The following is a 25,353-nucleotide window of genomic DNA, read 5'->3' on the forward strand; positions in this document are numbered from 1 at the left end:
TCTGGGATGTATAATATAAACTAGACATTTCCTCTGTATGCTTGTTGTACATTTTGAGTCACTAGACTTGACCACATCATTCATCTGGGATGTATAATATAAACTAGACATTTACTCTGTATGCTTGTTGTACATGTTGAGTCACTAGACTTGACCACATCATTCATCTGGGATGTATAATATAAACTAGACATTTACTCTGTATGCTTGTTGTACATTTTGCTGACTGGTGAAAAGGCAAGAAAGCATCTATGGGCAAACCAGAATATTCAGACAATCTTCACAGGGGAAAATGCTCCCCTGCTCTTGTTTCTGTTAGTTCCCTGTAGTGAGGAAATAAAAGTCATTCATTCACTCTTTGAAACAGTTTCACACAAATGCATACACAAAACACACACGCTTCTTCGAGTGGGTAGAGGTTGCCTCTAACCACCGGTCCATTGCACAGTGAGATATTTTGTCCATCCCTTATTGGTTATTACTGAGGATACAAGCTATGGTTAGGGAAATATCCACCCACCTCTAATATAAATTCCACAACCGATCCACTACAATTCAATAAACTGTACTGCTTTTCAAAATTCAACACAAGCATCAGTCCTCATTTTGGCTACTCAATACAACAAAAATATTTTTTCAGTTACACATTTAGCATTTTTCTTATTTTTTTCCTTCTTCTTCAAAAAGGCACCTTTCAAAGTTTAATAGCTTATGACATTTCCCTGTCAAGATTAAGACAACCATCACACTTCAACATCTGACAATGAATAAACAAAACACAAAACTGCCTAAAACTACAATAAAAACCATAGAAATAACTCCCAAAACAAGATTGTCTCCAAGCATGTACATGAAAAACAGAACATATATGTTTCATGTACATCTTATAACTCATCCCCCCGCCTTGTTCTTTCTGTACAGTACTGATAAACCTCAACACAGTGCAATAACACCAGTAGTCATTGACAGGTGTAGTCCAGTCTGGCAACTCTACTGCAAGTTTTACAAGCAGACCTACATTGAAACTGATTGTGACAAAGAGGTTTGAATGGGAAAATATGAAAGAAATGAAGCTCAACTAAATCTCACGTATTTGGTTAGAGATCAGTGGCAATTGGTTTCTTTTCCAATTTGGGTAATATTCCTTTGTCTAATTTGTCTACAAAGTGATATTCCTGGCTTTTTACTGGTTAAGAACAACTTTAGGAAATAATAATAAGATGATGATTCATCTCTGACTAAAAAGCTGAATGGGGAGTATGTGGTTCCAGCTGTTCTTCCAACATGGCTGGTCAAAAGGAAATGCTCAGCGAGGCCTATTTCCTGTCCATATTTAACATCCTGTCAAAGGCCCAGTGGCACAGACAGCAAACCTTTCTAGATTCTCCTGTCTATGGTCCAACAATCTACCTACTGGGCAACATTCTCATTCTTAATATGGCAAATGAAGCATCAATAAAGTGTCAGACAGGAATAAATAAGGTAAAACACTTCTGTAACAGCACCTATATATTGTTCTATCTATCACAGGTCCATAACTTAAAATGACTTATTTTCTACATACAACTCAGAATGTACACAAACAGGCCAGTAGGCTGTGACAGGCCATGCAATTGGGATAACGTTCTTAAACTCTTGTGGTTTCCCTGAAAAACACACCAAAAAAAGATCTATATTATATTTTTACACTGAGTGGCTTCTTATTTAGTAAGACTTCATGTCTTAGGAGTGAAGTTTCATTTGTGATTGCTTTGCGCTGAATTACTGACAGGATTAAATGGAGCGAGACTGTGACTGCAGTAGCATCGTCCTGCAGACAGCTTGACTGTGATTGGTCAGGGTATCGTTCCAGACGGTAAGGGGCTGTGTGTGTGTGTGGCTCTGCAGAGAGTCAGTCCGTTTAGTGGGGTCCTGTCTGACACACAGAGGAGTGTGTAGTTTCCCCCCCACAAGCCCTTCATCTCCAACATCAGTTCACCTAAGAGTGCTTGGTGGTGGGGCAGACACAGAAACCACCAGTCCAGAGTCTACCCTGTCCAGACTATAGGCCCTTCTTAACACACATACCCCCCACCGGCTGACATCTCCATGGAAACTAGAGGGTGGGGGAAAGATACAGAGTTGGTTGGGAGGTTGAATGGGCATGGTGGTGCCGGTCCAGAATGAGTGACATCATAGCATAGCAGCATCAAGGGTGCTGAGCAGAGTCCTCAAACACATAGCCCTGACTGTAGAGCTGTGAGGCGACGCTCAATGCATTCCTTACCTGCCGAGAGAGAAAGTAGAAGTAGTATTATTCATTGATTGATTGATGTTGTGAAAGGGACAACTCACTAAGCTACCAGTAAGTAAAAAAGAACAGCCAAAAGTGTCCAATTACCTTGTAATTGTAACCTGTGTAGTCATGGAAATAAAGTCATGTTTTATACAGGTAGCCTAGAGGCAGGTAGCCTAGAGGCAGGTAGCCTAGAGGCAGGTAGCCTAGAGGCAGGTAGCTTAGTGGTTAGAGTGTTAGGCCACACAGATTAACATAAAGGACGCAGGTTCAAATCCCCTAGCTGACTAGGTGAACAAATCTGGCAATGTGCCCTTGAGCAAGGCACTTAACCCTAACTGCTCCTGTAAGTCGCTCTGGATAAGAGTCTGCAAAATTACTACATTGTAAAATGTAAAAAACAACAACAGATACGCTACTGTAGTTCAGGCTTAATGGATGTGGTGGGACAGAGGTGAAAGTTCTGAGGTGACTCACACTTGCTGACGCTGAGGATGTCGTTTTGCTCGGTAAGGAGCAAGGACAGGCCCTCCATCAGCAGCAGGGCCTTGTGGTAGCGCAGCACCGACGCCTCTCCCTGGTGGAACATCTCATCCAGAGCAGCAGCCTGTACCTGCAAGCCGAGTAGAGGGCCAAGAAGAGATCAGGGGCAGTATAAAGCATCTCAGAGTAGGAGTGCTGATTTGGGATCAGTTTTGCCTTTTAGGTTACAATGAATAAGATTACATGGACCGGATCCTAGATAAGCCCTCCTACTCTGAGAAGCTTGATACACATGGCCCAAGATGCTAAACACAGTGTCTCCCTCACCATCTGAACAGTGTGGCTAAACAGCAGCCTCTCGGCGGTGATGGTATTGACGTGGTCCATGAGACGGTGCTTGCGGGAGAAGAAATGCGCCAGCCGCGCGTTGAGGGAGAGGCAGGACGACACGCTGGACTTGTACAGCTCGTTCAGCCTCTTGACCACTAAACACACAGTCACAGAGGAGAGGGCTGAGAGTGGAGCAGTGTTCACGTTGGAAATAGAGAGAGAGAGAAGTCCTACTCCACAGCAGGGTTGGGCTCAAGACATTTTTTTTCATGATACATCTGCCAGATGAGTGTAATGTTATATCCTTCTGTAAACGTTGGCTTTTAATCAAGCGTGTTCTTAAGTTGTTGGGTCTCACCTTGTTTGACAGTAGCAGAGGGGTACAGTTTTCCCTGTTTGACGCGCTCCATGGCTGTGTGCAAGGCAGACGACAGAAGCTCTGCAGTCTTCATGTACAACACCAGCTGCTCCGCATAGCTGACACACACACACACACAGATCAGAGTCATGATTTTGTAGCTGATGCTACAGTCATTGCAAAGTGTCTCTCAATCTCAAAGTGAACAGTAACCAAGTCTGACTTGCTTTTATCATCCATTTGTAAAGATCTCATATTCCATGAAAAGGAAAGACTCTAGACGAAGTTCTTTCAGTAACAATGGAATAGCTTCACTAGCTGGTGGCTCTCACCTCCACTCCCGGCTGAGGGAGCTGATCTGGTCAGCCACTAGGCTTTGCTGCTGCAGGAGAGAGGGCGGAGAGGTGTCCCCGTGCTTCGCCCCAGCCCCCCTGACCCCTGCCACCTCCATCAGACAGCGGGCAAAGTCCAGGGTGAAGCGCAGGCTCCTCAGGGTGTCTGTGTGCTCCTGCTGCACTCAGACAGACAGAGGGAGAGAGACAAGGTCACGCACATCGGACGTCATAAAATATAGCCTACAGGGAGATGGGTGTTCTTCAAAACAGAGACAGAGATGGACAGAAAAAAACATGCAGAGACAAACTCAGAGAAACAGACAGCAGCAACCCCACATCCCAACCCCTACTCCTCCTTTCACCTCCATCAGTGTCTCCTCTGGCAGCTCAGGGGCCAGGAAGCTAACAGGTCCCCCCATGTTGGCCGTAATTGGGTCTGTGAAGCTGTAGCATGGTCTGGAAGGACCCTCAAAGCCGTCCAGATAGGTGCCTGTCTGAAATCGGCTGGTAAAAGAACCCACTGGGCTTATGGAGCTGGAGGAGCCCGCTATAGAAATAAGTGTTTTGTGGTTAGAGCATGGAAAGTACCTCAGAACAGGCCCTTGATGGCACTTAGTCTAAACTGACAGTCGTTCAACTGACACAGAGTAGTGTATTGTGAATATCATTGCCACTAAGATCAGCATCCCTAGGACACTATAATGTATTTGGATGCTGTGCGGAGCAATGACACCTAGCTGCTGAGTCAATCAACTCACCTGAGAACTGTCTGGTTTTGGAGGGCTGTGGAGGGATGCTGCCGCTGGGTGGGGAGCCCACAGTGAACACCACCTGAGCTGGGAGGGCTGAGCCTGCTGCCATGGCTCCACCACCAGAGGGTGCTGAGGACAGAGAGACAGAACTCATCAGACATAACACAGGGAGGATGAAGTTGGTAATTTACCCTGGTAGTTGGTGTTACTGCTTTAAAAAGTCCAGAGCTGTAGAAACACATTTCAGTTCCTATAGAAAAAGGGAATGTTCCATTAGAGCAGAGCAGGCTTGGGTGGGCCTGGGTGGACACAGCCCCACCAACTGGGGCCCTTCCAGGCCCACCCAATCAGATTGAGCAAAAACAAAAAAGAATACATCATTCTTTAAATAATACAACAGTCCTCAGCACCTTAGGCCATTTAAAACCAGAGAAGTTGGTTCTATATGGCATCGATATGAGTCCGAAAATAGTGCCAAAATTGACGACAAAGTGTACATAGGATAATTTTGGTCATAAAGTCAGTCTCGTCTAAAACTGAGTTTTGTAAGTGAGTTTGTCACGACTTACTGGAGGGGTGGGTATGGATTACAATCATGCCCATTTGCCCATGCCCACTAATATGAGATAATCAGCTGTGCTGATTGCGCTGTGCGTGCTCTATCCAATCATAGCAGCCAGAACCTCCGGACAGTGAGACAGACCTGCCCAATACACGACGCCTCAGGCTTGTTTACATAAGACAACACCTCACCAATGTTATGTTGAAAGAACCCATAAGCCCTTTATGGAGTGCTCACTTGCTGATGTTTGATAGTGCCAATCACTCGAGTCTGTTGGAACTTAGGTAGCTGGAACTTGATTTTGGGCACTGATAAACAGTGCGCAGCTTGTGCTTTATTTAAGATAGTTTGGCAGCTTGCAGATGAAGTTGTAGACATGTTATTGTTCTCAGAAACCAGTTTTTCAGCTCGCAGCCAGACTTTCCCTTCATGATAGATTTGAAGGAAGTTATTATTTCGAGAAAGTGGCTGGCCATGTTGTTGCTACGGTGATTCAGTAGGGACAAACAACAGTACCTGCCATGATATGATATTCGAACATAACACACCCACATCAAACCACATCCCCAAGACAACTCGTTTGCATTCAGTCATGGCCGCGTTTCTTAATGAACCATCAACACAAGGTCAAATCAGGAAGCGCAGTCACCCATTAAAAAGTTTTTGTGTTGGAATTGACTCCTGTGGAACTTCACCCAATTGATACTGTGACCTCAGTCTAAAAAATAAGTGAGGAAATATGCACAGCTCTGCTGACCTTGGAAGCTCCAAATTCTAACCCCCAAACAGATCTATACGGAGTGACCCACATCCATACAAAGTTAATATCACAGTGACTGACTCGGTTTTTCCTATCTAGTCAACCTCGGCTGGTGAACAGAACAGCTCTTTATGCTTTAGTCATGCAGGTAGACAATGACTGAAGGGTAAAACTTGGTGAATAGGTCTACTATGCTCACCTGTGATGTCTCTGTTTGAGCTGAGGTTCTCACTGCTGCCGTGCTCCCCCAGCGGTCCTCCAAACGCAGCCATCAGCAGCATGTCAGACAGACGACCTGCACTCTGAGACCTGCCGAAGCTTTTGTCGTCTTCTGTAGTCCTCTGGCTGTATTGCCAAAGCTGGCCAGTAGGAGGCTGTCCTGGGTACCTGTGGTTTGAGGCAGCCTTGCTGCCGGGCGGGGCCAGAACCAGACCCTGCTGGGCCAAGAAAGTCACCAGGTTGGGGGAGCTGGGAGGTTTGGGGAACTCAAAGGGTGGTATGGCCTGTGGACAGGATATCAGTGTCAGATGCAAAGTAGAGTCGAGAGACTATAGACAGTGGAATTGATTGTTTAAAGCAATAGTACAATTGCTGAATAGTTCAGTTTCCTCTAAAACACAGGCGTTGTACTAGCTGTGTCCAAAACATGAACTCACTCTAGAGGGGGATCCCAGGATGGTGGGGAGGGGGCTGCGCTGCATGAGTTCACTCAGCCTGGGGGAGGAGTGCAGGGGCCGCATAGCCATCATGCCTGCCTGCAGGTTGGCCACCACGGGGTCAGAGTGCTGCTTCCTGATCTTCTGCCTGCCGCCACCACTCGTGGCCTCCAGGAGACAGGGGGCGCTGTGGAGCCGGGTGCCCAGGCCTTGCTGCTGAGGGGGAGGCCGTGTGTCGGGGAATTGGAGAGCTGGAGATGGACAGGGGTTAAAAGTTACAGCACAATGTTATCTTTACATTATCAAGATGAGTATAACTATACAGCTGAAGGAAAGACACAGGGAAGTAAAACATCTAAAGGTGATGGTTCCTTTAAGTCAGGTTAAAACCCCTCTGATCAAGACAACAGGAAGTGAATAGTCTTGGTCTACCACAGAGCAACTCCCCAATGCCCCTGACCCGTTTAACCATTTCCACCACTAACAAAACACTAAAACAGTCAGCCCAAAAGTTGGCGCGACGGACAGGGAAGGAGGGAGGGCAACCCCGGATTCCCACCTCCGCCCCGCGACCCCCCGCTGCCCTGGCAGCTCAGGGATGGTGCCCACTTCAGACACAGAGGGAGACGAGAGAGGGGAACAACAAAAAAGGAGGGGAAAGAAAGAAGAGGGGACATTTTGACACATCAATGCACTCTGGCAGACATACCTTGATGAGGAAGCTGGAAGGGTCTGGCCCCTCCTACAAACAGCCTGCAGGGGCCAGCTAAGGTCCCGTGGCCTCCTGGGTAAGGCAGCGATGGGCCAGTCCTTCCGAATCCCAGGGAACTATTGCTGCTGCAGCCGCGCACCAGCGTACACAGCCTGTGGCGGGAGGAGGAACATAGTCACAAAATAAGACAATATTTCCTGTTATCTCCAAGCTAGCAATGTTACTACTATGCCACTGAAGAGACTGTGTTTATATAAGCTTGTGTGTGTGTAAGTAATGCATGGCAATGTATACTGAGTGTACAAAACATTAAGGACACCTGATCTTTCCATGACAGACTGACCAGGTGAATCCAGGTGAAAGCTATGATCCCTGATTGATGTCACTTGTTAAATCCACTTCAATCAGTGTAGATGAATTGTATTTTTTATTTTTATTTAAACTTTATTTAACTAGACAAATCAGTTAATAACAAATTCTTATTTACAATGACGGCCTACCCCGGCCAAACCCTAACCCGGACGACGCTGGGCCAATTGTGCGCCGAACTATGGGACCCCCAATCACGGCCGGTTGTGTTACAGCCTGGAATCGAACCAGGGCCTGTAGTAACGCCTCTAGCACAGAGTTAAGTGCCTTTGAACGGGCTATGTTAGTAGGTTCCAGGCACACAGGTTTGTGTCAAATGCGCCGAATAGAACAGCTGTAGACCTTAGTGAAATGCTTACTTTACAAGCCCTTAACCAACAATGCAGTTAAGAAAAACGTTTAAGTAAAAAAAAAAAATTCAAAAAAATTAAGGTAACAAATAATTCAAGAGCAGCAGTAAAATAACAGTAACGAGGCTATATACAGGGGGTACCGGTACAGAGTCAATGTGCGGGGGCACCGGTTAGTCGAGGTAATGTGTACATGTAGGTAGAGTTAAAGTGAGAGTAGCAGCAGAGTAAAAGAGGGGAGGGGCAATGTAAATAGTCCGGGTAGTCATTTGATTAGCTGTTCAGGAGTCTTATGGCTTGGGGGTAGAAGCTGTTAAGAAGCCTTTTGGACATAGACTTGACGCTCCGGTACCGCTTGTCGTGCATTAGCAGAGGGAACAGTCTATGACTAGGGTGGCTGCAGTCTGACAATTTTTAGGGCCTTCCTCTGACACCTCCTGGTATAGAGGTCCTGGATGGCAGGAAGCTTGGCCGCAGTGATGTACTAGGCCGTATGCACTACCCTCTGTAGTGCCAGGCAGTTGGAGGCCGAGCAGTTGCCATACCAAGCAGTGATGTAACCCGTAAGAATGCTCTTGACGGTGCAGCTGTAGAACTTTTTGAGGATCTGAAGACCCATGCCAAATCTTTTCAGTCCCCTGAGGGGGAATAGGCTTTGGTGTGCCCTCTTCATGACTGTCTTGGTGTGTTTGGACCATGATAGTTTGTTGGTGATGTGGACACCAAGGAACTTGAAACTCTCAACCTGCTAAACTTTAGCCCTGTCGATGAGAATGGGGGAGTGCTCAGTCCTCCTTTTCCTGTCGTCCACAATCTTGATCACGTTGAGGGAGAGGTTGTTGTCCTGGCACCACACAGCCAGGTCTCTGATCATCATTGTCGGTGATCAGGTCTACCACTGTTGTGTCATTGGCAAACTTAACGATGGTGTTGGAGTCGTGCCTGGCCATGTAGTCATGAGTGAACAGGGAGTACAGGAGGGGCCTGAGCACGTACCCCAGAGGGGCCCCTGAGTTGAGGATCAGCGTGGCAGATGTGTTGCTACCTACCCTTACCACCTGGGGGCATCCCGTCAGGAAGTCCAGGATCCAGTTGCAGAAGGTGTTTTGTCCCAGGGTGATGAGCTTTGAGTGCACTATGCTGTTGAACGCTGAGCTGTAGTCAATGAATAGCATTCTCACATAGGTGTTCCTTTTGTCCAGGTTGGAAAGGGCAGTGTGGAGTGCAATAGAGATTGCATCATCTGTGGTTCTGTCGGCGAAGTATGCAAATTATGTGGGTCTAAGATTTCTGGGATGATGTTGTTGATGTGAGCCATGGCTACAGACGTGAGTGCTATGGGTCAGTGGTCATTTAGGCAGGTTGCCTTAGTGTTCTTGGGCACAGGGACTATCTATGATGGTCTGCTTAAAACATGTTGGTATTACAGACTCAGTCTGGGACAGGTTGAAAATGTCAGTGAAGACACTTGCCAGTTGGTCAGCGCATGCTCGGAGTACACGTCCTTTCGTTTTTGCTTGTAAACAAGAATCAGGAGGATAGAATTATGGTCAGATTTGCCAAAAATGGAGGACGAATGAGATCTTTATCATGAGATACTCCACCAAAACCTTGAGACTTCCTTACTATAAAATTTTGTGCACAAGCTGTTGTTTACAAATATACATAGACCGCCACCCCTTGTCTTACCAGAGGCGGCTGTTCTATCCTGCCGATACAGCGTAAAACCCACCAGATGTATGTTATTCATCTCGTTGTTCAGCCACGACTCAGTGAAACATAAGATATTACAGTTTTTATTGTCCCGTTGGTAGGAAATACATGATCGTAGCTAGTCTATTTATTATCCAATGATTGTACGTTGGCTAATAAGATTGACGGTAAAGACAGATTACCCACTCGCCGTCAGATCCTTACAAGGCACCTGGGCCTACGTCCCCGATATCTCTGTCTCTTTCTCCTGCGAATGACGGGGATGGGGGCCTTGTCGGGGTCTGAAATAAATCCTTTGCGTCAGACTCGTTACAGAAAAAATATTCTTCCAGTACGAGGTGAGTAATCACTGTCCTGATATCTAGAAGCTCTTTTCGGTCATAAGAGACAGTGGCAGAAACATTATGTACAAAATAAGTTACAAATAACGCGAAAAAACACACACAATAGCACAATTGGTTAGGGGACCGTAAAACGGCAGCCATCTCCTCCGGCGCCATCAAGAACTGCAACGCTGCTGGTTTGCTCACGTTCAACAGCTTCAGTGTGTATCAGAAATGGTCTACCACCCAAAGGACATCCAGCCAACTTGGGCCAGCATCCCTGTGGAACACTTTCGACACCATGTAGAGTCCATGCCCTGACGAATTGAGGCTGTTCTGAGGGCAAAAGGGGGTGTGTGCAACTCAATATTAGGAAGGTGTCCTTAATGTCTTGTACACTCAGTGTATGTATATACTGACTGTGGGGAGCCATCATGGCTGAGGGAATGAAGGTTCTGCTCCATGCGCTGGTAGTTGGGGACCTGAGTGGGAACGGGAATGGGCACCGACTGACCGTAGTTACCATAGTTACCACAGTTACTGCCAGAGAACTCACTTGGCCGACTGAAAGAAGGGAGAAAGCGGGAGCTACGTTTAACCATTCCCTGTCTAATCAATGCATTAACAAAGAGAGTGAAACAGCAAAAATACTGAGAGAATATTAACAGACAAAACATTATGTAATAGTGAGAGTGAAAGATAGAGCCCTTGATTTGTGATTGCTTTGGTAGAGAGGGGAGATGATGATGATGATCAGATTGACCTACTGAATAGTGCTGGGAATTGCCAGGGACCTCATGACACAATATTATCACGATACTTAGGTGCTGATACTATGTGTATTGTGATTCTCACGATTCTCACAATTCTATATGGATTCCGATTTGATAATGCAATTTTATTGCTATTTGATGTTCCAAAAATATTGCTCACTGCTGCAGAGAGAAAAGTAGTTTTAAATCAGTCATGGAAATAAGAGCTGAAATATTGGCTCACTATTTAAAAAATATCTAGATTGTTTGCTGTGTAGATTGATGAGGAAAACAAATCATTTAATACATTTTAGAATAAGGCTGGAACGTAACAAAATGTGGAAAAAGTCAAGGGGTCTGAATACTTCCCTAATGCACTATAGTAGGCCTAGCCTGTAGAATGGGATCCTGCTCTTTTTAATTAAGGCCATCAAAACTCTGTTCTCTCACACAAATGCATTGCCTATAGAAATGTTGCGCAACATGAGCTCATGGGCTTACATGAAGTGTTTGATAAGACTACATTTGCTGATGTCAGAGTGATTAGAGCAACAGAGAGCTGAGTACCAGGCAGTTAGCAAGTTTGGTAGGCTACTAAATGACCATCAGCAGCATCAGAGACTAAACAGTCACGTGGAATTTGACTGAGGTCATGACTTGTGACCGCCGGTGTGGCGGTAATCTGGTCACCGTAACAGCCGTACCCATCACTACTACTGACCTAACATATTTTTGTCATCAAGCCTTACAAACGAATCCCCCTACTCTAGAAGGGTATCATTGGCCTGGGCTTCCAGTGCACAATACACATTGACTCACCGAGCTGCCAGTGTGAGGGAACTGGCATTAGCATGTCATGGCTTTAGTATGTCTGAACACTGAGAATAAGTGAATCCCTTTCCAGTAAGAGTGTGATCAGAACTTACCTGATGGGACTGCGGGAGCCACTGTAGGAGGGGGAGTGGGGTGGGGTCTTGCCCTGACTGCCCAGGCCACCAGAGGCCAATAGAGAGCTGAGGAGGAGGAGACAAGAGTTTAGTGGCTCTAATATATTATTAATAAGTAGGATTGTTCTTAAGCCGGTTTCACATTGGCATTTCCCAACAGCATTGTGTACAGGTGCCCACATAAGACCAATGGGCTGGGAATTGCCACGGACCTTGCGATACTTAGGTGCCAATAGGATATGTATTGCGATTCCCACGATTCCATATGTAAAGCAATTCGATACTGCGATTTTATTGCAATTTGATGTTCCAAACATATTGCTCAGTATAAGCCTGCTGCAGAGAGACAAGAGATAGCATGGGAAAATACATTTTGATCAGTCAGGAAATAAAAGTGCTGAAAACATGGCTTACTATTTAAAAAGAAGAAAAAGCTATAGAATGAAAGATACCTGAGTTTTGGCGCAGGAACAGCTGAGCTATAGATAGATAGACTCAGCAAAAAAAAGAAAAGTCCCCTTTTCAAGACCCTGTCTTTCAAAGATAATTCGTAAAAATCCAAATAACTTTACAGATCTTCATTGTCAAGTGTTTAAACATCGTTTCCCATGCTTGTTCAATGAACCATAAATAATTAATGAACATGAACCTGTGGAACGGTCGTTAAGACACTAACAGCTTACAGACGGTAGGCAATTAAGGTCACAGTTATGAAAACTTAGGACACTAAAGAGGCCTTTCTATTGACTCTGAAAAACACCAAAAGATGCCCAGGGTCCCTGCTCATTTGCGTGAATGTGCCTTAGGAATGCTGATGTGGCCAGGGTAAGAAATTGCAATATCCGTACTGTGAGACGCCTAAGACAGCGCTACAGGGAGACAGGATGGACAGCTGATCATCAGACCACGTGTAACAACACCTGCACAGGATCGGTACATCTGAACATCATACCTGCGGGACAGGTACAGGATAGCAACAACAACTACCCGAGTTACACCAGGAACGCACAATCCCTCCATCAGTGCTCAGACTCTCTGCAATAGGCTGAGAGAGGCTGGACTGAGGGCTTGTAGGCCTGTTGTAAGGCAGCTCCTCACCAGACATCACCGGCAACAACGTCACCTATGGGCACAAACCCACCGTCGCTGGACCAGACAGGACTGGCAAAAAGTGCTCTTCACTGACAAGTCACGGTTTTGTCTCACCAGAGGTGATGGTCGGATTCGCGTTTATCGTTGAAGGAATGAGCGTTACACCGAGGCCTGTACTCTGGAGCGGGATCGATTTGTAGGTGGAGGGTCCGTCATGGTCTGGGGCGGTGTGTCACAGCATCATCGGACTGAGCTTGATGTCATTGCAGGCAATCTCAACGCTGTGCGTTACCTCCTCCCTCATGTGGTACATGACCCTCCAGCATGACAATACCACAAGCCATACTGCTCGTTCTGTGCATGATTTCCTGCAAGACAGGAATGTCTTCAGGAAGGATCTCAATCCCATTGAGCACGTCTGGGACCTGATGGATCGGAGGGTGAGGGCTAGTGCCATTCCCACCAGAAATGTCCGGGAACTTGCAGGTGCCTTGGTGGAAGAGTGGGGTAACATCTCACAGCAAGAACTGGCAAGTCTGGTGCAGTCCATGAGGAGGAGATGCACTGCAGTACTTAATGCAGCTGGTGACCACACCAGATACTGACTTACTTTTTTTTGACCGCCCCTTTGTTCAGGGATACATTATTCCATTTGTTAGTCACATGTCTGTGGAACTTGTTCAGTTTATGTCTCAGTTGTTGAATCTTGTTATGTTCATACAAATATTTACACATGTTAAGTTTGCTGAAAATAAACGCAGTTGACAGTGAGAGGACGTTTCTTTTTTTGCTGAGTTCATATCTATATATTTTTTTAACAAATCGATAGTTGGAATAAAAGTATCAATATACACTGAACAAAAATATAAACGCAACATGTAAAGTGCTGGTCTCATGTTTCATGAGCTGAGGATCCCGGAAATGTTCCATATGCACAAAAATATTATTTCTCTCAAATTTTAGGCACAAATTTGTTAACATCCCTGTTAGTGAGCATTTCTCCTTTGCCAAGATAACCTATCCACCTGACAGGTGAGGCATACCAAGAAGCTGATTAAACAGCATGATCATTACACGGACAATAAAAGGCCATAACACAATGAAATAGATGTCTCAAGTTGAGGGAGCATGCAATTGGCATCCTGACTGCAGGAATGTCCACCAGAGCTGTTACCAGATAATTTAATTTCTCTACCAAACATCGTTTTAGAGAATTTGGCAGTACGGCCAACCGGTCTCACAACCACAGACCACATGTAACCACGCCAGCCCAGGACCTCCACATCCGGCTTCTTCACCTGCGGGGTTGCCTGAGACGAGCCACCTTGACAACCGATGAAACGGTGGGTTTGCACAACTGAAGAATTTATGCACAAACTATCAGAAACCGCCTCAGGGAAGCTCATCTGCGCGCTCGTTGTCTTCACCAGGGTCTTGACCTGACTGCAGTTCAACATCGTAACCGAAACCGATTTCAGGGGGCAAATGCTCACTGTTGATGGCCACTGGCACGCTGGAGAAGTGTGCTCTTCACAGATTAATCCTGGTTTCAATTGTACCGGGCAGGTGGCGTGTGGGCGAACGGTTTGCTGATGTCAAAGTTGTGAACAGAGTGCCCCATGGTGGTGGTGTTATGGTATGGGTAGGCATAAGCCACGGAAAACGAACACAATTACATTTTATCGATGGCAATATGAAACTGATTTCATATATGAATGCACAAAGATACCGTGACAAGATCCTGAGGCCCATTGTCGTGCCATTCATCCGCCGCCATCACGTGATGTTTCAGCATGATAATGCACAGCCCCATGTCGCAAGGATCTGTAGACAATTCCTAAAAAATAAAAATGTCCCAGTTCTTCCATGGCCTGCATACTCACCCATTAAGCATGTTTGGGATGCTATGTATCGACGTGTACGACAGCGTGTTCCAGTTCCAGCCAATATCCAGCAACTTCGCACAGCCATTGAAAAGGAGTGGGACAACATTCCACAATCAACAGCCTGATCAACTCTATGTGAAGGAGATGTGCTGTGCTGCAAGAGGAAAATGGTGGTCACACAAAATACTGAGTGGTTTTCTGATCCACGCCCCTACCTTTTATTAAAGGTTTCTATGATCAACAGATGCATATCTGTATTACCAGTCATGTGAAATCATGAGATTAGGGCCTAATTAATTTATTTCAAGTGACTTGATTCAGTAAAATCTTTGAAATTGTTGCAGGTTGCGTTTATATTTTTGTTCAGTGTAAAATCATCCTAAATAATATTACGATGTGTAACTGTATCGATTTTTGCCCCCATCTCTAAAGACCATGTCCATTAAACTCACCCGCTGTTCATCAGACTGTCGTGGAACACCTTCCCAGTAGGCCCGTCACAGGTGAGCTCACCTGCTGAGAAACCATAGCAACATGTCAAAGAGGAATGACCATACAGCCAAACTGGTGAACCTCATAATCATCTCAGAAAGTGGACTACACTGCTATTATACCTTCAGAATGAAAGTCATCAAAACAACTTCTCTCACAACCTCTGGATTCTATACACATTACAGACTGAAGAGCAACAAGAACACCACTTAGTGGTTGAGGAATGAGGATGCGCTTACTGGGAAAGTGGACGGGCACCATTACAAAGTCGTCTGTGTCACAAGAGGAGTTCTTGCTGCTGCAGCCACCTCCAGACGAGTCCTTGAGGAGAAGGCCAGGGGCATCCTCGGTAGGGGAGGCAAGGGTCTTGGCGCGGAGCTGCTGGACCTCAGCCAGAGACTGCTGCAGAGCGAGAGCGAGAGAAGCTATGACCACAGCACTGACTCTGAACAACCCACTATATAGTACACTACCGGTAGTACACTAACGTTCAAAAGGTTGGGGTCACTTAGAAATGTCCTTGTTTTTGAAAGAAGAGCAAACAGGTTTGAACCAGAATAGAAAGAGTGGGAGGCCCCGGTGCACAACTGAGCAAGAGGACAAGTACATTAGAGTGTCTAGTTTGAGAAACAGATGCCTCACAAGTACTCAACTGGCAGCTTCATTAAATAGTACCCGCAAAACACCAGTCTCAATGTCAACAGTGAAGAGGCGACTCCGGGATGCTGGCCTTCAAGGCAGAGTTCCTCTGTCCAGTGTTTGTGTTCTTATGCCCATCTTAATTTTTTATTTTTATTGGCCAGTGAAATTGCTTTTGATTTACAACTCTGCCTAGAAGGCCAGCATCCCGGAGTCTCCAGACATTTCACGTGTTTTCATGGGTGATTCGCTTCGACAACTGTGATGCAAGACCAGGCCAGCCATCAACAAGACAGCTGGCAGCGATCAGAGAGGTTTGGCACAAGTGGGTGGAGCGCCTGCCACTCATCTATAACCCAAGTCCAGACATCACAGTGGATGAGCATCTGGTCGCTTTTAGGGGAAGCTGCCCATTCAAACAGTACATGCCAAGCCAACCGTCTAAATATGGAATAAAGATATGGGCAGCATGTAATGCCAGGACAAGTTATGCCTGGAACATGCAGGTTTACACCAGGAAACCTGCTGACGGTGTTCCCAAAAGGAACCAGGGGAAGCGGGTAGTCCTGGAAATGACTGCAGGTCTCCAGGGGCACAACATAACATGTGACAATTTCGTAACCTCATATGGTTTTGGTCAGGAGCAGCTCCAGAAGAAAATGACCATGGTGGGGACGGTCAGAAGGAACAAGCCTGAGTTGCCTCCTGCCTTACTCACTACCAAAGACAGGGATCTTTTTTCCTCTAAATTTGCCTTCACCGATACACACACACTCTTGTGTCCTACTGTCAAAGAAAAAGAAGAACGTGCTACTGATGACAACTCTGCACCGGGATGCCGCTGTGAATACCTGGGAGGACAAGAAGCCCAACACTGTCCTGGAGGTATGTTACTTTTTATCTTTCAAGTCTCATGTACTTTTTTTTCTATTACCAGATTGTTTTATCTGCACCATAAAAATAAGACATGTTGTTGTTAGGTGAAATGTTCGTTGAATTTGTGAACAATATAGAGTCAATTCTATTCATTTGAATATGTAAATATGTTTTCGATGTGATAAATTAAAAACAACGCTTTGATGCAATTTTTCACGTTACTATGCAAGACATGAAGTAACACTTGTACAGTGGGGCAAAAAAGTATTTAGTCAGCAATTGTGCAAGTTCTCCCACTTAAAAAGATGAGGCCTGTAATTTTTTTAATGCCCTGCCTCCAGTCCACTTATCTGGACTGGAGGCAGGGCACTTATCTTATCCACACATCTGAACAAGAGAGCCTCATCGAAATTTCAACAAGCGGTTCTGTGAAAATTTAATTTAATGAGAAGCCACTGCCAGATTTCTGGATTGGGCTGCGCTCAGATTATCCTGCCTTGGCAAATCGCGTTGTGAAGACATTGATGCTCTTTGCAACCACGTACCTATGTAAGAGTGGATTCTCGGCCCTCACTAGCATGAAAACTAAATACAGGCACAGACTGTGTGTGGAAAATTATTTAAGACAGACTCTCTCCAATACAACCTAACATTGCAGAGTTATGTGCATCCTTTCAAGCACACCCCTCTCATTAACCTGTGGTGAGTTATTCACAATTGTCGATGAACAAATAAGGTTTTTTATGTAAGATGGTTAAATAAAGAGCAAAATTATTGATTATTATTATTTGTGCCCTGGTCCTATAAGAGCTCTTTCTCACTTCCCATAAGCCAGGTTGAGACTAAACTCACACTCATTCTTATGTTTAATAAATGTATCGTATAGTATGTGTGGGCCATGCTTACAATGATGTCAAAAAACAACATTTGAGAGTGCACTGACCCTGGTGCTAGAGGGGGTACGCAGCTGGAAGTTGAATGTTTGAAGGGGTACGGGACTATAAAAAGTTTGGGAACCACTGCTGTAGACTAACCAGGTGAAAGCTATGATCCCTTATTGATGTCACTTGTTAAATCCACTTCATGAAGGAGAGGAGACAGATTAAAGAAGGACTTTTAAGCCTTGAGACAATTGAGACATGGATTGTGTATGTGTGCCATTAAGAGGGGGAGTGGGCGAGACCAAAGTTTTAAGTGTCTTTTAATGGGGTATGGTAGTAGGTGCCAAGCGCACTGGTTTGTGTCAAGAACTGCAACGCTGCTGGGTTTTTCACACTCAACAGTTTCCTGTGTGTATCAAGAACGGTTCACCACCCAAAGAGCATCCAGCCAACTTGACACACATGTCGGAAACATTGGAGTCAACATGGGCCAACATCCCTGTGGAATGCTTTCGACACCTTGTGGAGTCCATGTCCCGACGAATCGAGGCTGTTCTGAGGGAAAAAGGGGGTGCAAATTAATATTAGGAAAGTGTATAGCATGCACACAAGCATGTATACATACACACACACACACACTCACCGGTGGGGAGGCTAAATGTGAGTTGGAAGAGCTGCTACAGGAGCTTGCTGAAGCAGAGCTGGGAAAGCATGTCATGGTCACAGCAGGAGCTGTATCAAAGAAAAATATCAATATAAATTCTCTAAATAATAAATACATTCATTAATTTCACTGTCCTCGTCATATGACAGATTGGTTCGGATGTTTCAATTAGGGTTGAGAAGATGGATGCATAAGGACCGTTACTCACTCTTCTTCATGGACGAGCTCGTCTCTAGGAAGGGGTGACAGAAGAACTCCTCTACAATGACAAGAGATAAAGATTGAAAGTGAGGAACTTGCTCCTCAATTTTAAATAATGAGCACTGGTATGACCCCTGTGAGTGTGGCCCCACTGACCGAAGTCCATGCGGTCCTTGTGGTTGCGCTGCAGAAGACCCAGCAGCAGATTCCTCAGGTGACAGGAGGTCTCTCTGGGGATGCTGGGTGGGGAGACAAAAGTCACCATGAATGCATGATGGTACTGCACACTTCATTCCTGCTGTAACAATTGATCGGGGGCCTGTTTTGCATTTCCCCACAAATGGTTCGTGTTAGGATTGTGGTAGCTGATCCTAATCAAATGTTAAAAGCAGTGCGTGAGACTATGATAATCATAAGTCATTTGTAACATATCCTGTGGTCAAATCCAGTCTACCACAGCATTAGTTAATTAACATGGAAGCACCATTCAATACACACTCATGTGAAAGGAATCTGTACTCTCTATCTCTAAAAACACACACAACTATGAGAGCTGATCAACACTGACTTGGGGCTGAGGTTCTTGTTTTTCTCATAAAACAGCCGGAGGTCCTGGGGACTGCTAGCCTGTGGGTAGCACACACAGACAGATACACACAAATGTTAACATAACAAATCAACTGTGCAAACTTCAGTGTTCGCATGCACACAAATTAGTTTAAAAAGGGAGTGTAAAGATCTGAAGAGGAAACACAGTCAGCTGATCCTGTCTGGCCAGTTTGGGTTACTTGCTTTCCTAAGAGCCTTAGGAAAGGCTGGATAAATAGTCTTGTTGTTTTAACTCTAGCTTGTCTACAGTTTGCGATCTCTCACATTATGTGGAAAGAAAAGCCAGTCTATTCGGGCTAAACCTAAGAGAAAACCAAAGCTGATTGCTGTCACGCCAGTCTTAAATATTGTATGACAAGTCAAAAACAAACCCTCTCGCTGAATGACCCCTTTCTGCATCGAGTGGATTCATTTTAACCATTCAAACACCGCCCCTTTGATTAAGCCTTTGAGATCGGTATATATGGGTATGATTTGAGTCCTATATCATGAGGACTATGGTGCTCACCTGAAACGGGGCTTTCCCAGTCAGACACTGGAACAAAATGGTACCGATGCTCCACAGGTCAGCCTTGGCATCATAGTTCTGAGACATGATGACTTCAGGTGCCTGGTGGATATGGGGGAAACATTTCAGAGATGCACACACGACACATGTCAGACACGGTACCTAATGGGACAGATACACACCCTCTGCCTGCCTATGGTCAGGCTGTAACTAGAGGTGCTCACCATGTACATAGGGGACCCACACAGAGTGGCAGCCATCATGTTGTTCTGAAGGTAGCGGGCAAACCCAAAGTCAGCTGGAAAGAGGGATAGAAGAAGAACAGCAAGGGGGGGGGGGTAAAAAATAAGATGAAATAGCAATGTACAAGTGGAGACCACAGCTGTGCACTCAGATACTCAGCAAAACCTTGGGGCGATCACAAAATGTTTGCAATGAGTGGAAAAATGTAATACCAGCTGGGAACGACTGGAGAGGTTACAGTGGAGAGAGAACTCAATTGATTTTCCACTGAGCCACCAAGAGGACCAGTGACTGGAAGTTTTGTAAGAGATTTTTGAAACCTGTCATCTTACTCTTAATTGACAGGCACTGGAACACCTTCAAATTATATTAGTAACGGTCCTCCTTCAGAATATCACACGGTCACAGGGAAAACAAAATCACCAGTGATAGCTAAAAAGGCTAACATTCAAGATCAATGTGCAATGAGAAATATCCACACAAAAACACATGTCATCATTACCACTAACTAACTACAGTGTTGCACTGTTAACTTCCTTTCAAAGTGAGCGATCCACACACAACTGTTTAAAGATGTACTATGCAGAAATCCCTCTGCCATTTCCTGGTTGCTATAATTCTAATAGCTTGCCTAACTTCCGTTTATGTGACAAAACAAGCAAGCATAGTGTAGAGAATCATTGTACCACCTAAACTGCTGTAAAATATATTTTCCATAACCAAAAATATTGTATTTTCAGCTGTTTGAAACTGGTGTACAGAACCAAGAGACAAAATAAATTACTTTTGTTGGTTATCTACCGCTTTTTAGACTTGCTTTCAATGAGAATGACAGACCAATAACTCACATTTCTATGTGCTTTTTGTTGGGTCGCCCAAAAATAAACTTATTGCAGCTCTAAGAGTTTGTGTGGGTGATCTTGGAGCTGAGCAACTTTCAACAGCGGCATGAGGATTATAACACTGAGGTATGCTTCAGCCTTCACAAAGGCAATACATTCTGTCTGCAGGATAAATGCCACCTTGAGAGATATCTGTTTGAGTTTTAAACCCACACAAAAAAATACTGCTCTTTTGTCTTCAGCCCTGCACTAATTCATTCTTCACACAATTGTGATTATCAGCTATTACATGAGTGTCAATTAATTCGGTGGAAAGATGGAACTCTTGTCGCTATAATTTATATGATGCATTACAGTGCACGTGCATGCACCACCACACACACACAAGAAGTATTCAGACCCCTGGACTTTTTCCGCATTTAGTTATATTATAGCCTTATTCTGAAATTGACTCAATTGTTTTTTAATCAATTTGCCCCATAATGCAGGTATTTAGAAATGTTTGCAAATATATATATATATATATATATATAATAACAAAAACATGTAAAAAACTGAAATATTACATTTACATAAGTATTCAGGCCCTTTACTCAGTACTTTGTTGAAGCACCTTTGGCATCAATTACAGCCTCGGGTCTTCTTGAGTAGGATGCTACACAAGCTTGGCACACCTGTATTTGGGGAGTTTCTCCCATTCTTCTCTGCAGATCCTCTCAAGCTCTGTCAGGTTGGATGGGGAGCGTCGCTGCACAGCTATTTTCAGGTCTATCCAGAGACGTTCGATTGGGTTGAAGTCCGTGCTCTGCCTGGGCCACTCAATGACATTCAGAGACCTGTGTCGGAGCCACTCCTGCGTTGTCTTGGCTGTGTGCTTAGGGTCATTGTCTTGTTGGAAGGTGAACCTTCGCCCCAGTCTGAGGTCTTGAGCGCTCCAGGGCAGGTTTTCATCAAGGATCTCTGTACTTTGCTCCGTTCATCTTTCCCTCGATCCTGACTAGTCTCCCAGTCCCTGCCGCTGAAAAACATCCCCACAGCATGACGCTGCCACCACCATGGTGCCAGGTTTCCTCCAGACGTGATGCTTGGCATTCAGGCCAAAAACAGTTTAATCTCGGTTTCATCAGACCAGAGAATCTTGTTTCTCATGGCCTGAGAGTCCTTAAGGTGTCTTATTGGCAAACTTCAAGCGGGCTGTCATGTGCCTTTTACTGAGGAGTGGCTTCGGTCTGGGCACCATCTCCACAGAGGAACTCTGGAGCTCTGTCAGAATGACCATTAGGTTCTTGATCTCCTCCCTGACCAAGGTCCTTTACCTGACGACCGAGGTCAGTCTGCAAGCGCCCTGCCCGCCACAAGGAGTCGCTAGAGTGCATTGAGCAAAGTAAAGCACCCCTGGCCAAACCCTCCCCTAACCTGGGCAACGCTGGGTCAATTGTGCGCCGCCCTATGGAACTTCCGATCATGAACGGTTGTGATACAGCCCAGGATCAAACCCGGGTCTGTAGTGATGCCTCTAGCACTGTGATGCAGTGCCTTAGACCACTGCGCCACTCGGGAGGCCGCCTGCAGGCATTTTTTGATACCCTTCCCCAGATCTGTGCCTCGACACATTTCTGTCTTGGTGCTCTACGGACAATTCCTTTGACCTCATGGCTTGGTTTTTGCTCTGACATAAACTGTCAACTGTGGGACCTTATATATACAGGTGTGTGCCATTCAATTGAATTTACCACAGGTGGACTCCAATCAAGTTGTAAAAACATCAATGACAATCAATGGAAACAGGATACACCTGAGCTCAATTTCGAGTCTCAGAAAAGGGTCTGAATACTTATGTAAATAAGGTATTTGTTTTTTATTTTTAATACATTTGCAAGAAATTCTAAAAACAGTTTTTGCTTTGTCATTATGTGACATGGCGTGTAGATTGATAGATTGTTTTTAAAATGTAATCCATTTTAGAATAAGGCTGTAACGTAACAAAATGTGGAAAAAGTCAAGGGGTCTAAATACTTTCCGAATGCACTGCGCGCACACACACACACACCTATCTTGATGCAGGTGTTGGTGGAGTGGGACTTGCGTCCTGTGTGGTAGGAGAGCAGGATGTTCTGGGGTTTGAGGTCTCGGTGGATGATATCCTTGACTTGCAGCACCCTCATGGCTCCAGCTATCTGCTGCAGAAACACCCGGATGGTGTCCTCACTCAGGGTGCCCTTGGCTAGGGGAGAAACAGGGGTGGAGGGGTAGGACAGGACAGTCGGTAAAGGAAAATAAAACAAACTATACTAACAGAAACATCAGACTTGTTCCTGTTCCACAGCAACCTATGAAAACACAGCTTCTCTGAAGCCTGGGACTGTAGTCTAAATAAATAAGCAGCCCAGGGAGACAAGGCCTAAACTTTCTGTGCTAAATTCAGGACCTGGTTGGTTCAACCCACACCCTCATTATCCAATGTTACATTATCCTGGCTTTCATTTTCACTTTTCTAACATACCCTTATTCTGATAGTTTGCCTCAATGCTCTAGGTGACTTTCAATTGACCGAGGCTTTAACCACACAAGCCAGCTCCAGTCATGGTGCGCTCTGAAACCTTCCCCCATTGAGTTTGCCCCACTATGTGCCACAGAGGCCCAAATTAAGGAATGTCTAGCAAGCAATTCTAATGGGAGGGTTGTCCTTGAATTACAGTGGCATATTTTTATTTTGAACTGTTTATCAATGATAAAACATAATGGAAGTCCTTTATACTGCAAAACATTATGTAACAATGCTTTGTTTAAGGTACTTAGGGTCCCTGTAGTGATATGTAGAGTTGTCGTGATATGTTTTCGGCATTTAAGCATAAAACATAGAACGGCCTCCGTTCCTTCTCTTGTTAAAACAAATTGGTCCATGCTGTGTGCCGACCCGGTTGTAGCGACAAACGTGCAAATTCTGCAATGCTTGTCAGTGGGGTAAAAAATTTATTTTGCGCCAATCAGAGAACACCAACCCCACCCCAGGTGAGGGAGCCAACAGGAGTGACAACAAAAAGGGGAAAAAAAGCCCTAAGTATTGCGACAATTAACGCAACATGCGACAATTTCAATGATTTTACTGAGTTACAGTTCATATAAGGGAATCAGTCAATTGAAATAAATTAATTTATGCCATAATCTATTGATTTCAGATTACTGGGCAACCTGAGATAGCTGTGGCATTGTGTTGTGTGACAAAACTGCATATTTTAGAATGGCCTTTTATCGTCCCCAGCACAAGGTGCACCTGAGTAATGATCATGCTGTTCAATCAGCTTCTTGATATGCCACACCTGTCAGGTGGATGGATTATCTTGGCAAAGGAAAAATACTCAGTAACAGGGAAGTAAACACATTTTCTAGCTAGCTAGCACATAATGTTGTGGTAGCAAGTGAATATGCTAACATTAGCTAGTTATTTAAACATTTGGCAATGGGCTGGCACTGGGAGTATGGGATTATGGAGAGTGATTCAAAAGTTTCTTCTTCGTTTTACTAGGTATTTATCTAGCTTTGGCCATCTGGCTAGTCTCAACAAGGGCTTTCTACAAAATAGCAACATTAGCTCAGCTAGCTAGCCAACATTGGAATCTAGACCATAAACTAAGCAACACGTGCATGCATTGCCAAACAGACATGCATTGCCAAACAACGCTTCTGCCACATTATGGTTTGGAGTATTTTAACAAAGCTTTGTGGCTGACGACTTCAAGGTCTTTGTTGTGTGAACACAAAAGAGATTGACTGCTGACACTGTTCAGAGGTGCTAATTACCCTTGGCTGGCGATTGGTAGACAATCCTATGTGTGTGTGTCCTGCTTGAGAGATATCTGTTTATCTTGAATGCTAGAAAGTGAAAAAAAGTATTTAATATATTGTATAGATCAAGAAAAAAAAGGCTATTCAAATACCTATTTATTTTACTAGTATAATGTGTCATTGGTGTTACCGCCTTGAAAATCACTCATTACAAACATTTAGGACCTTGAGCATTCTCTCCTGTGGCAAACTTATTGGGGGAGGGGTCTACATTAAAGAAAATTATTAGCTAATCACAACCCTTTTATTATGTCATTATTTGTAAGATTCCATTGATAATTTGGTGTCTAAATCCAAAGTGTCACTTGACGTTACTCAATTTAAATGAAAGTAAATAACATTGTGAGTAAAATGATTAATCATATCACTAATGACCTTAGAACATTCCCTCCATTTCAGAAAATTCTCACAAACCTAAAACGTCTCATTGGAGTTAGTACTCCTACTGGTGACACAATGTAATCATAATGGAACATATTATTTGAAGTCATTGAGCTACCAGGTAAGTTGATTTAGAAGATGACAGTTCATTTTTTTCTCCAAAATGCTATGCACAAATGCCACCTTAATTCAAGAAAGACCCAAGAGCTTCCCTGGGCGTTTGACCAATGACACAGTCCACTTACAGTGCAGATAGTCCGCCAGGTCCCCACCATTGCAGTACTAGAAAGAGAGGGAGATAAAAAAATAATGACATTAGGAGACATACAGTGCATTCGGAAAGTATTCAGACTCCTTCACTTTTCCCACATTTTGTTACGTTACAGCCTTATTCTAAAATTGATAAAAAAATATTTTTTTTACTCATCAATCTACACACAACACCGCATAATGACAAAGCGAAAACAGGTGTATAGACATTTTTGAAAATGTATTTCAAATAAAAAACTGAAATAC

General features: G+C 44.5%; 1 protein-coding gene across 10 annotated transcripts in view; it reads right to left on the minus strand.

Annotated features, from left to right (window-relative positions):
• Window positions 1-631: 631 nt before the first annotated feature.
• Window positions 632-25,353, minus strand: part of LOC139387970 (serine/threonine-protein kinase ULK1-like) — a 48,543-nt gene continuing 23,821 nt past the window's right edge. Inside the window, exons 5-26 of one of the 10 annotated variants that reach the window (XM_071134412.1) lie at window positions 25,083-25,119; window positions 22,661-22,834; window positions 19,750-19,823; window positions 19,526-19,627; window positions 18,977-19,035; window positions 18,565-18,647; window positions 18,416-18,466; window positions 18,187-18,275; window positions 15,387-15,549; window positions 15,108-15,171; window positions 11,657-11,743; window positions 10,399-10,542; window positions 7,221-7,375; window positions 6,512-6,762; window positions 6,055-6,358; window positions 4,540-4,662; window positions 4,144-4,328; window positions 3,779-3,957; window positions 3,447-3,565; window positions 3,086-3,243; window positions 2,753-2,888; window positions 632-2,266 (exon numbers count right to left, since the gene is read on the minus strand). In XM_071134412.1, coding sequence (XP_070990513.1) covers window positions 2,211-2,266; window positions 2,753-2,888; window positions 3,086-3,243; window positions 3,447-3,565; window positions 3,779-3,957; window positions 4,144-4,328; window positions 4,540-4,662; window positions 6,055-6,358; window positions 6,512-6,762; window positions 7,221-7,375; window positions 10,399-10,542; window positions 11,657-11,743; window positions 15,108-15,171; window positions 15,387-15,549; window positions 18,187-18,275; window positions 18,416-18,466; window positions 18,565-18,647; window positions 18,977-19,035; window positions 19,526-19,627; window positions 19,750-19,823; window positions 22,661-22,834; window positions 25,083-25,119 — 2,793 coding nt within the window. In that variant the 3' untranslated portion in view covers window positions 632-2,210. Of the gene's footprint in view, window positions 2,267-2,599; window positions 2,889-3,085; window positions 3,244-3,446; window positions 3,566-3,778; window positions 3,958-4,143; window positions 4,329-4,539; window positions 4,663-6,054; window positions 6,359-6,511; window positions 6,763-7,220; window positions 7,376-10,398; window positions 10,543-11,656; window positions 11,744-15,107; window positions 15,172-15,386; window positions 15,550-18,186; window positions 18,276-18,415; window positions 18,467-18,564; window positions 18,648-18,976; window positions 19,036-19,525; window positions 19,628-19,749; window positions 19,824-22,660; window positions 22,835-25,082; window positions 25,120-25,353 lie in introns of those variants that run through there. The other 9 variants (XM_071134418.1, XM_071134413.1, XM_071134417.1 and 6 more) reach the window with 9 other exon arrangements.

This window comes from Oncorhynchus clarkii, chromosome 29, assembly GCF_045791955.1.
Source record: "Oncorhynchus clarkii lewisi isolate Uvic-CL-2024 chromosome 29, UVic_Ocla_1.0, whole genome shotgun sequence".
Classification (NCBI taxonomy): domain Eukaryota; kingdom Metazoa; phylum Chordata; class Actinopteri; order Salmoniformes; family Salmonidae; genus Oncorhynchus; species Oncorhynchus clarkii.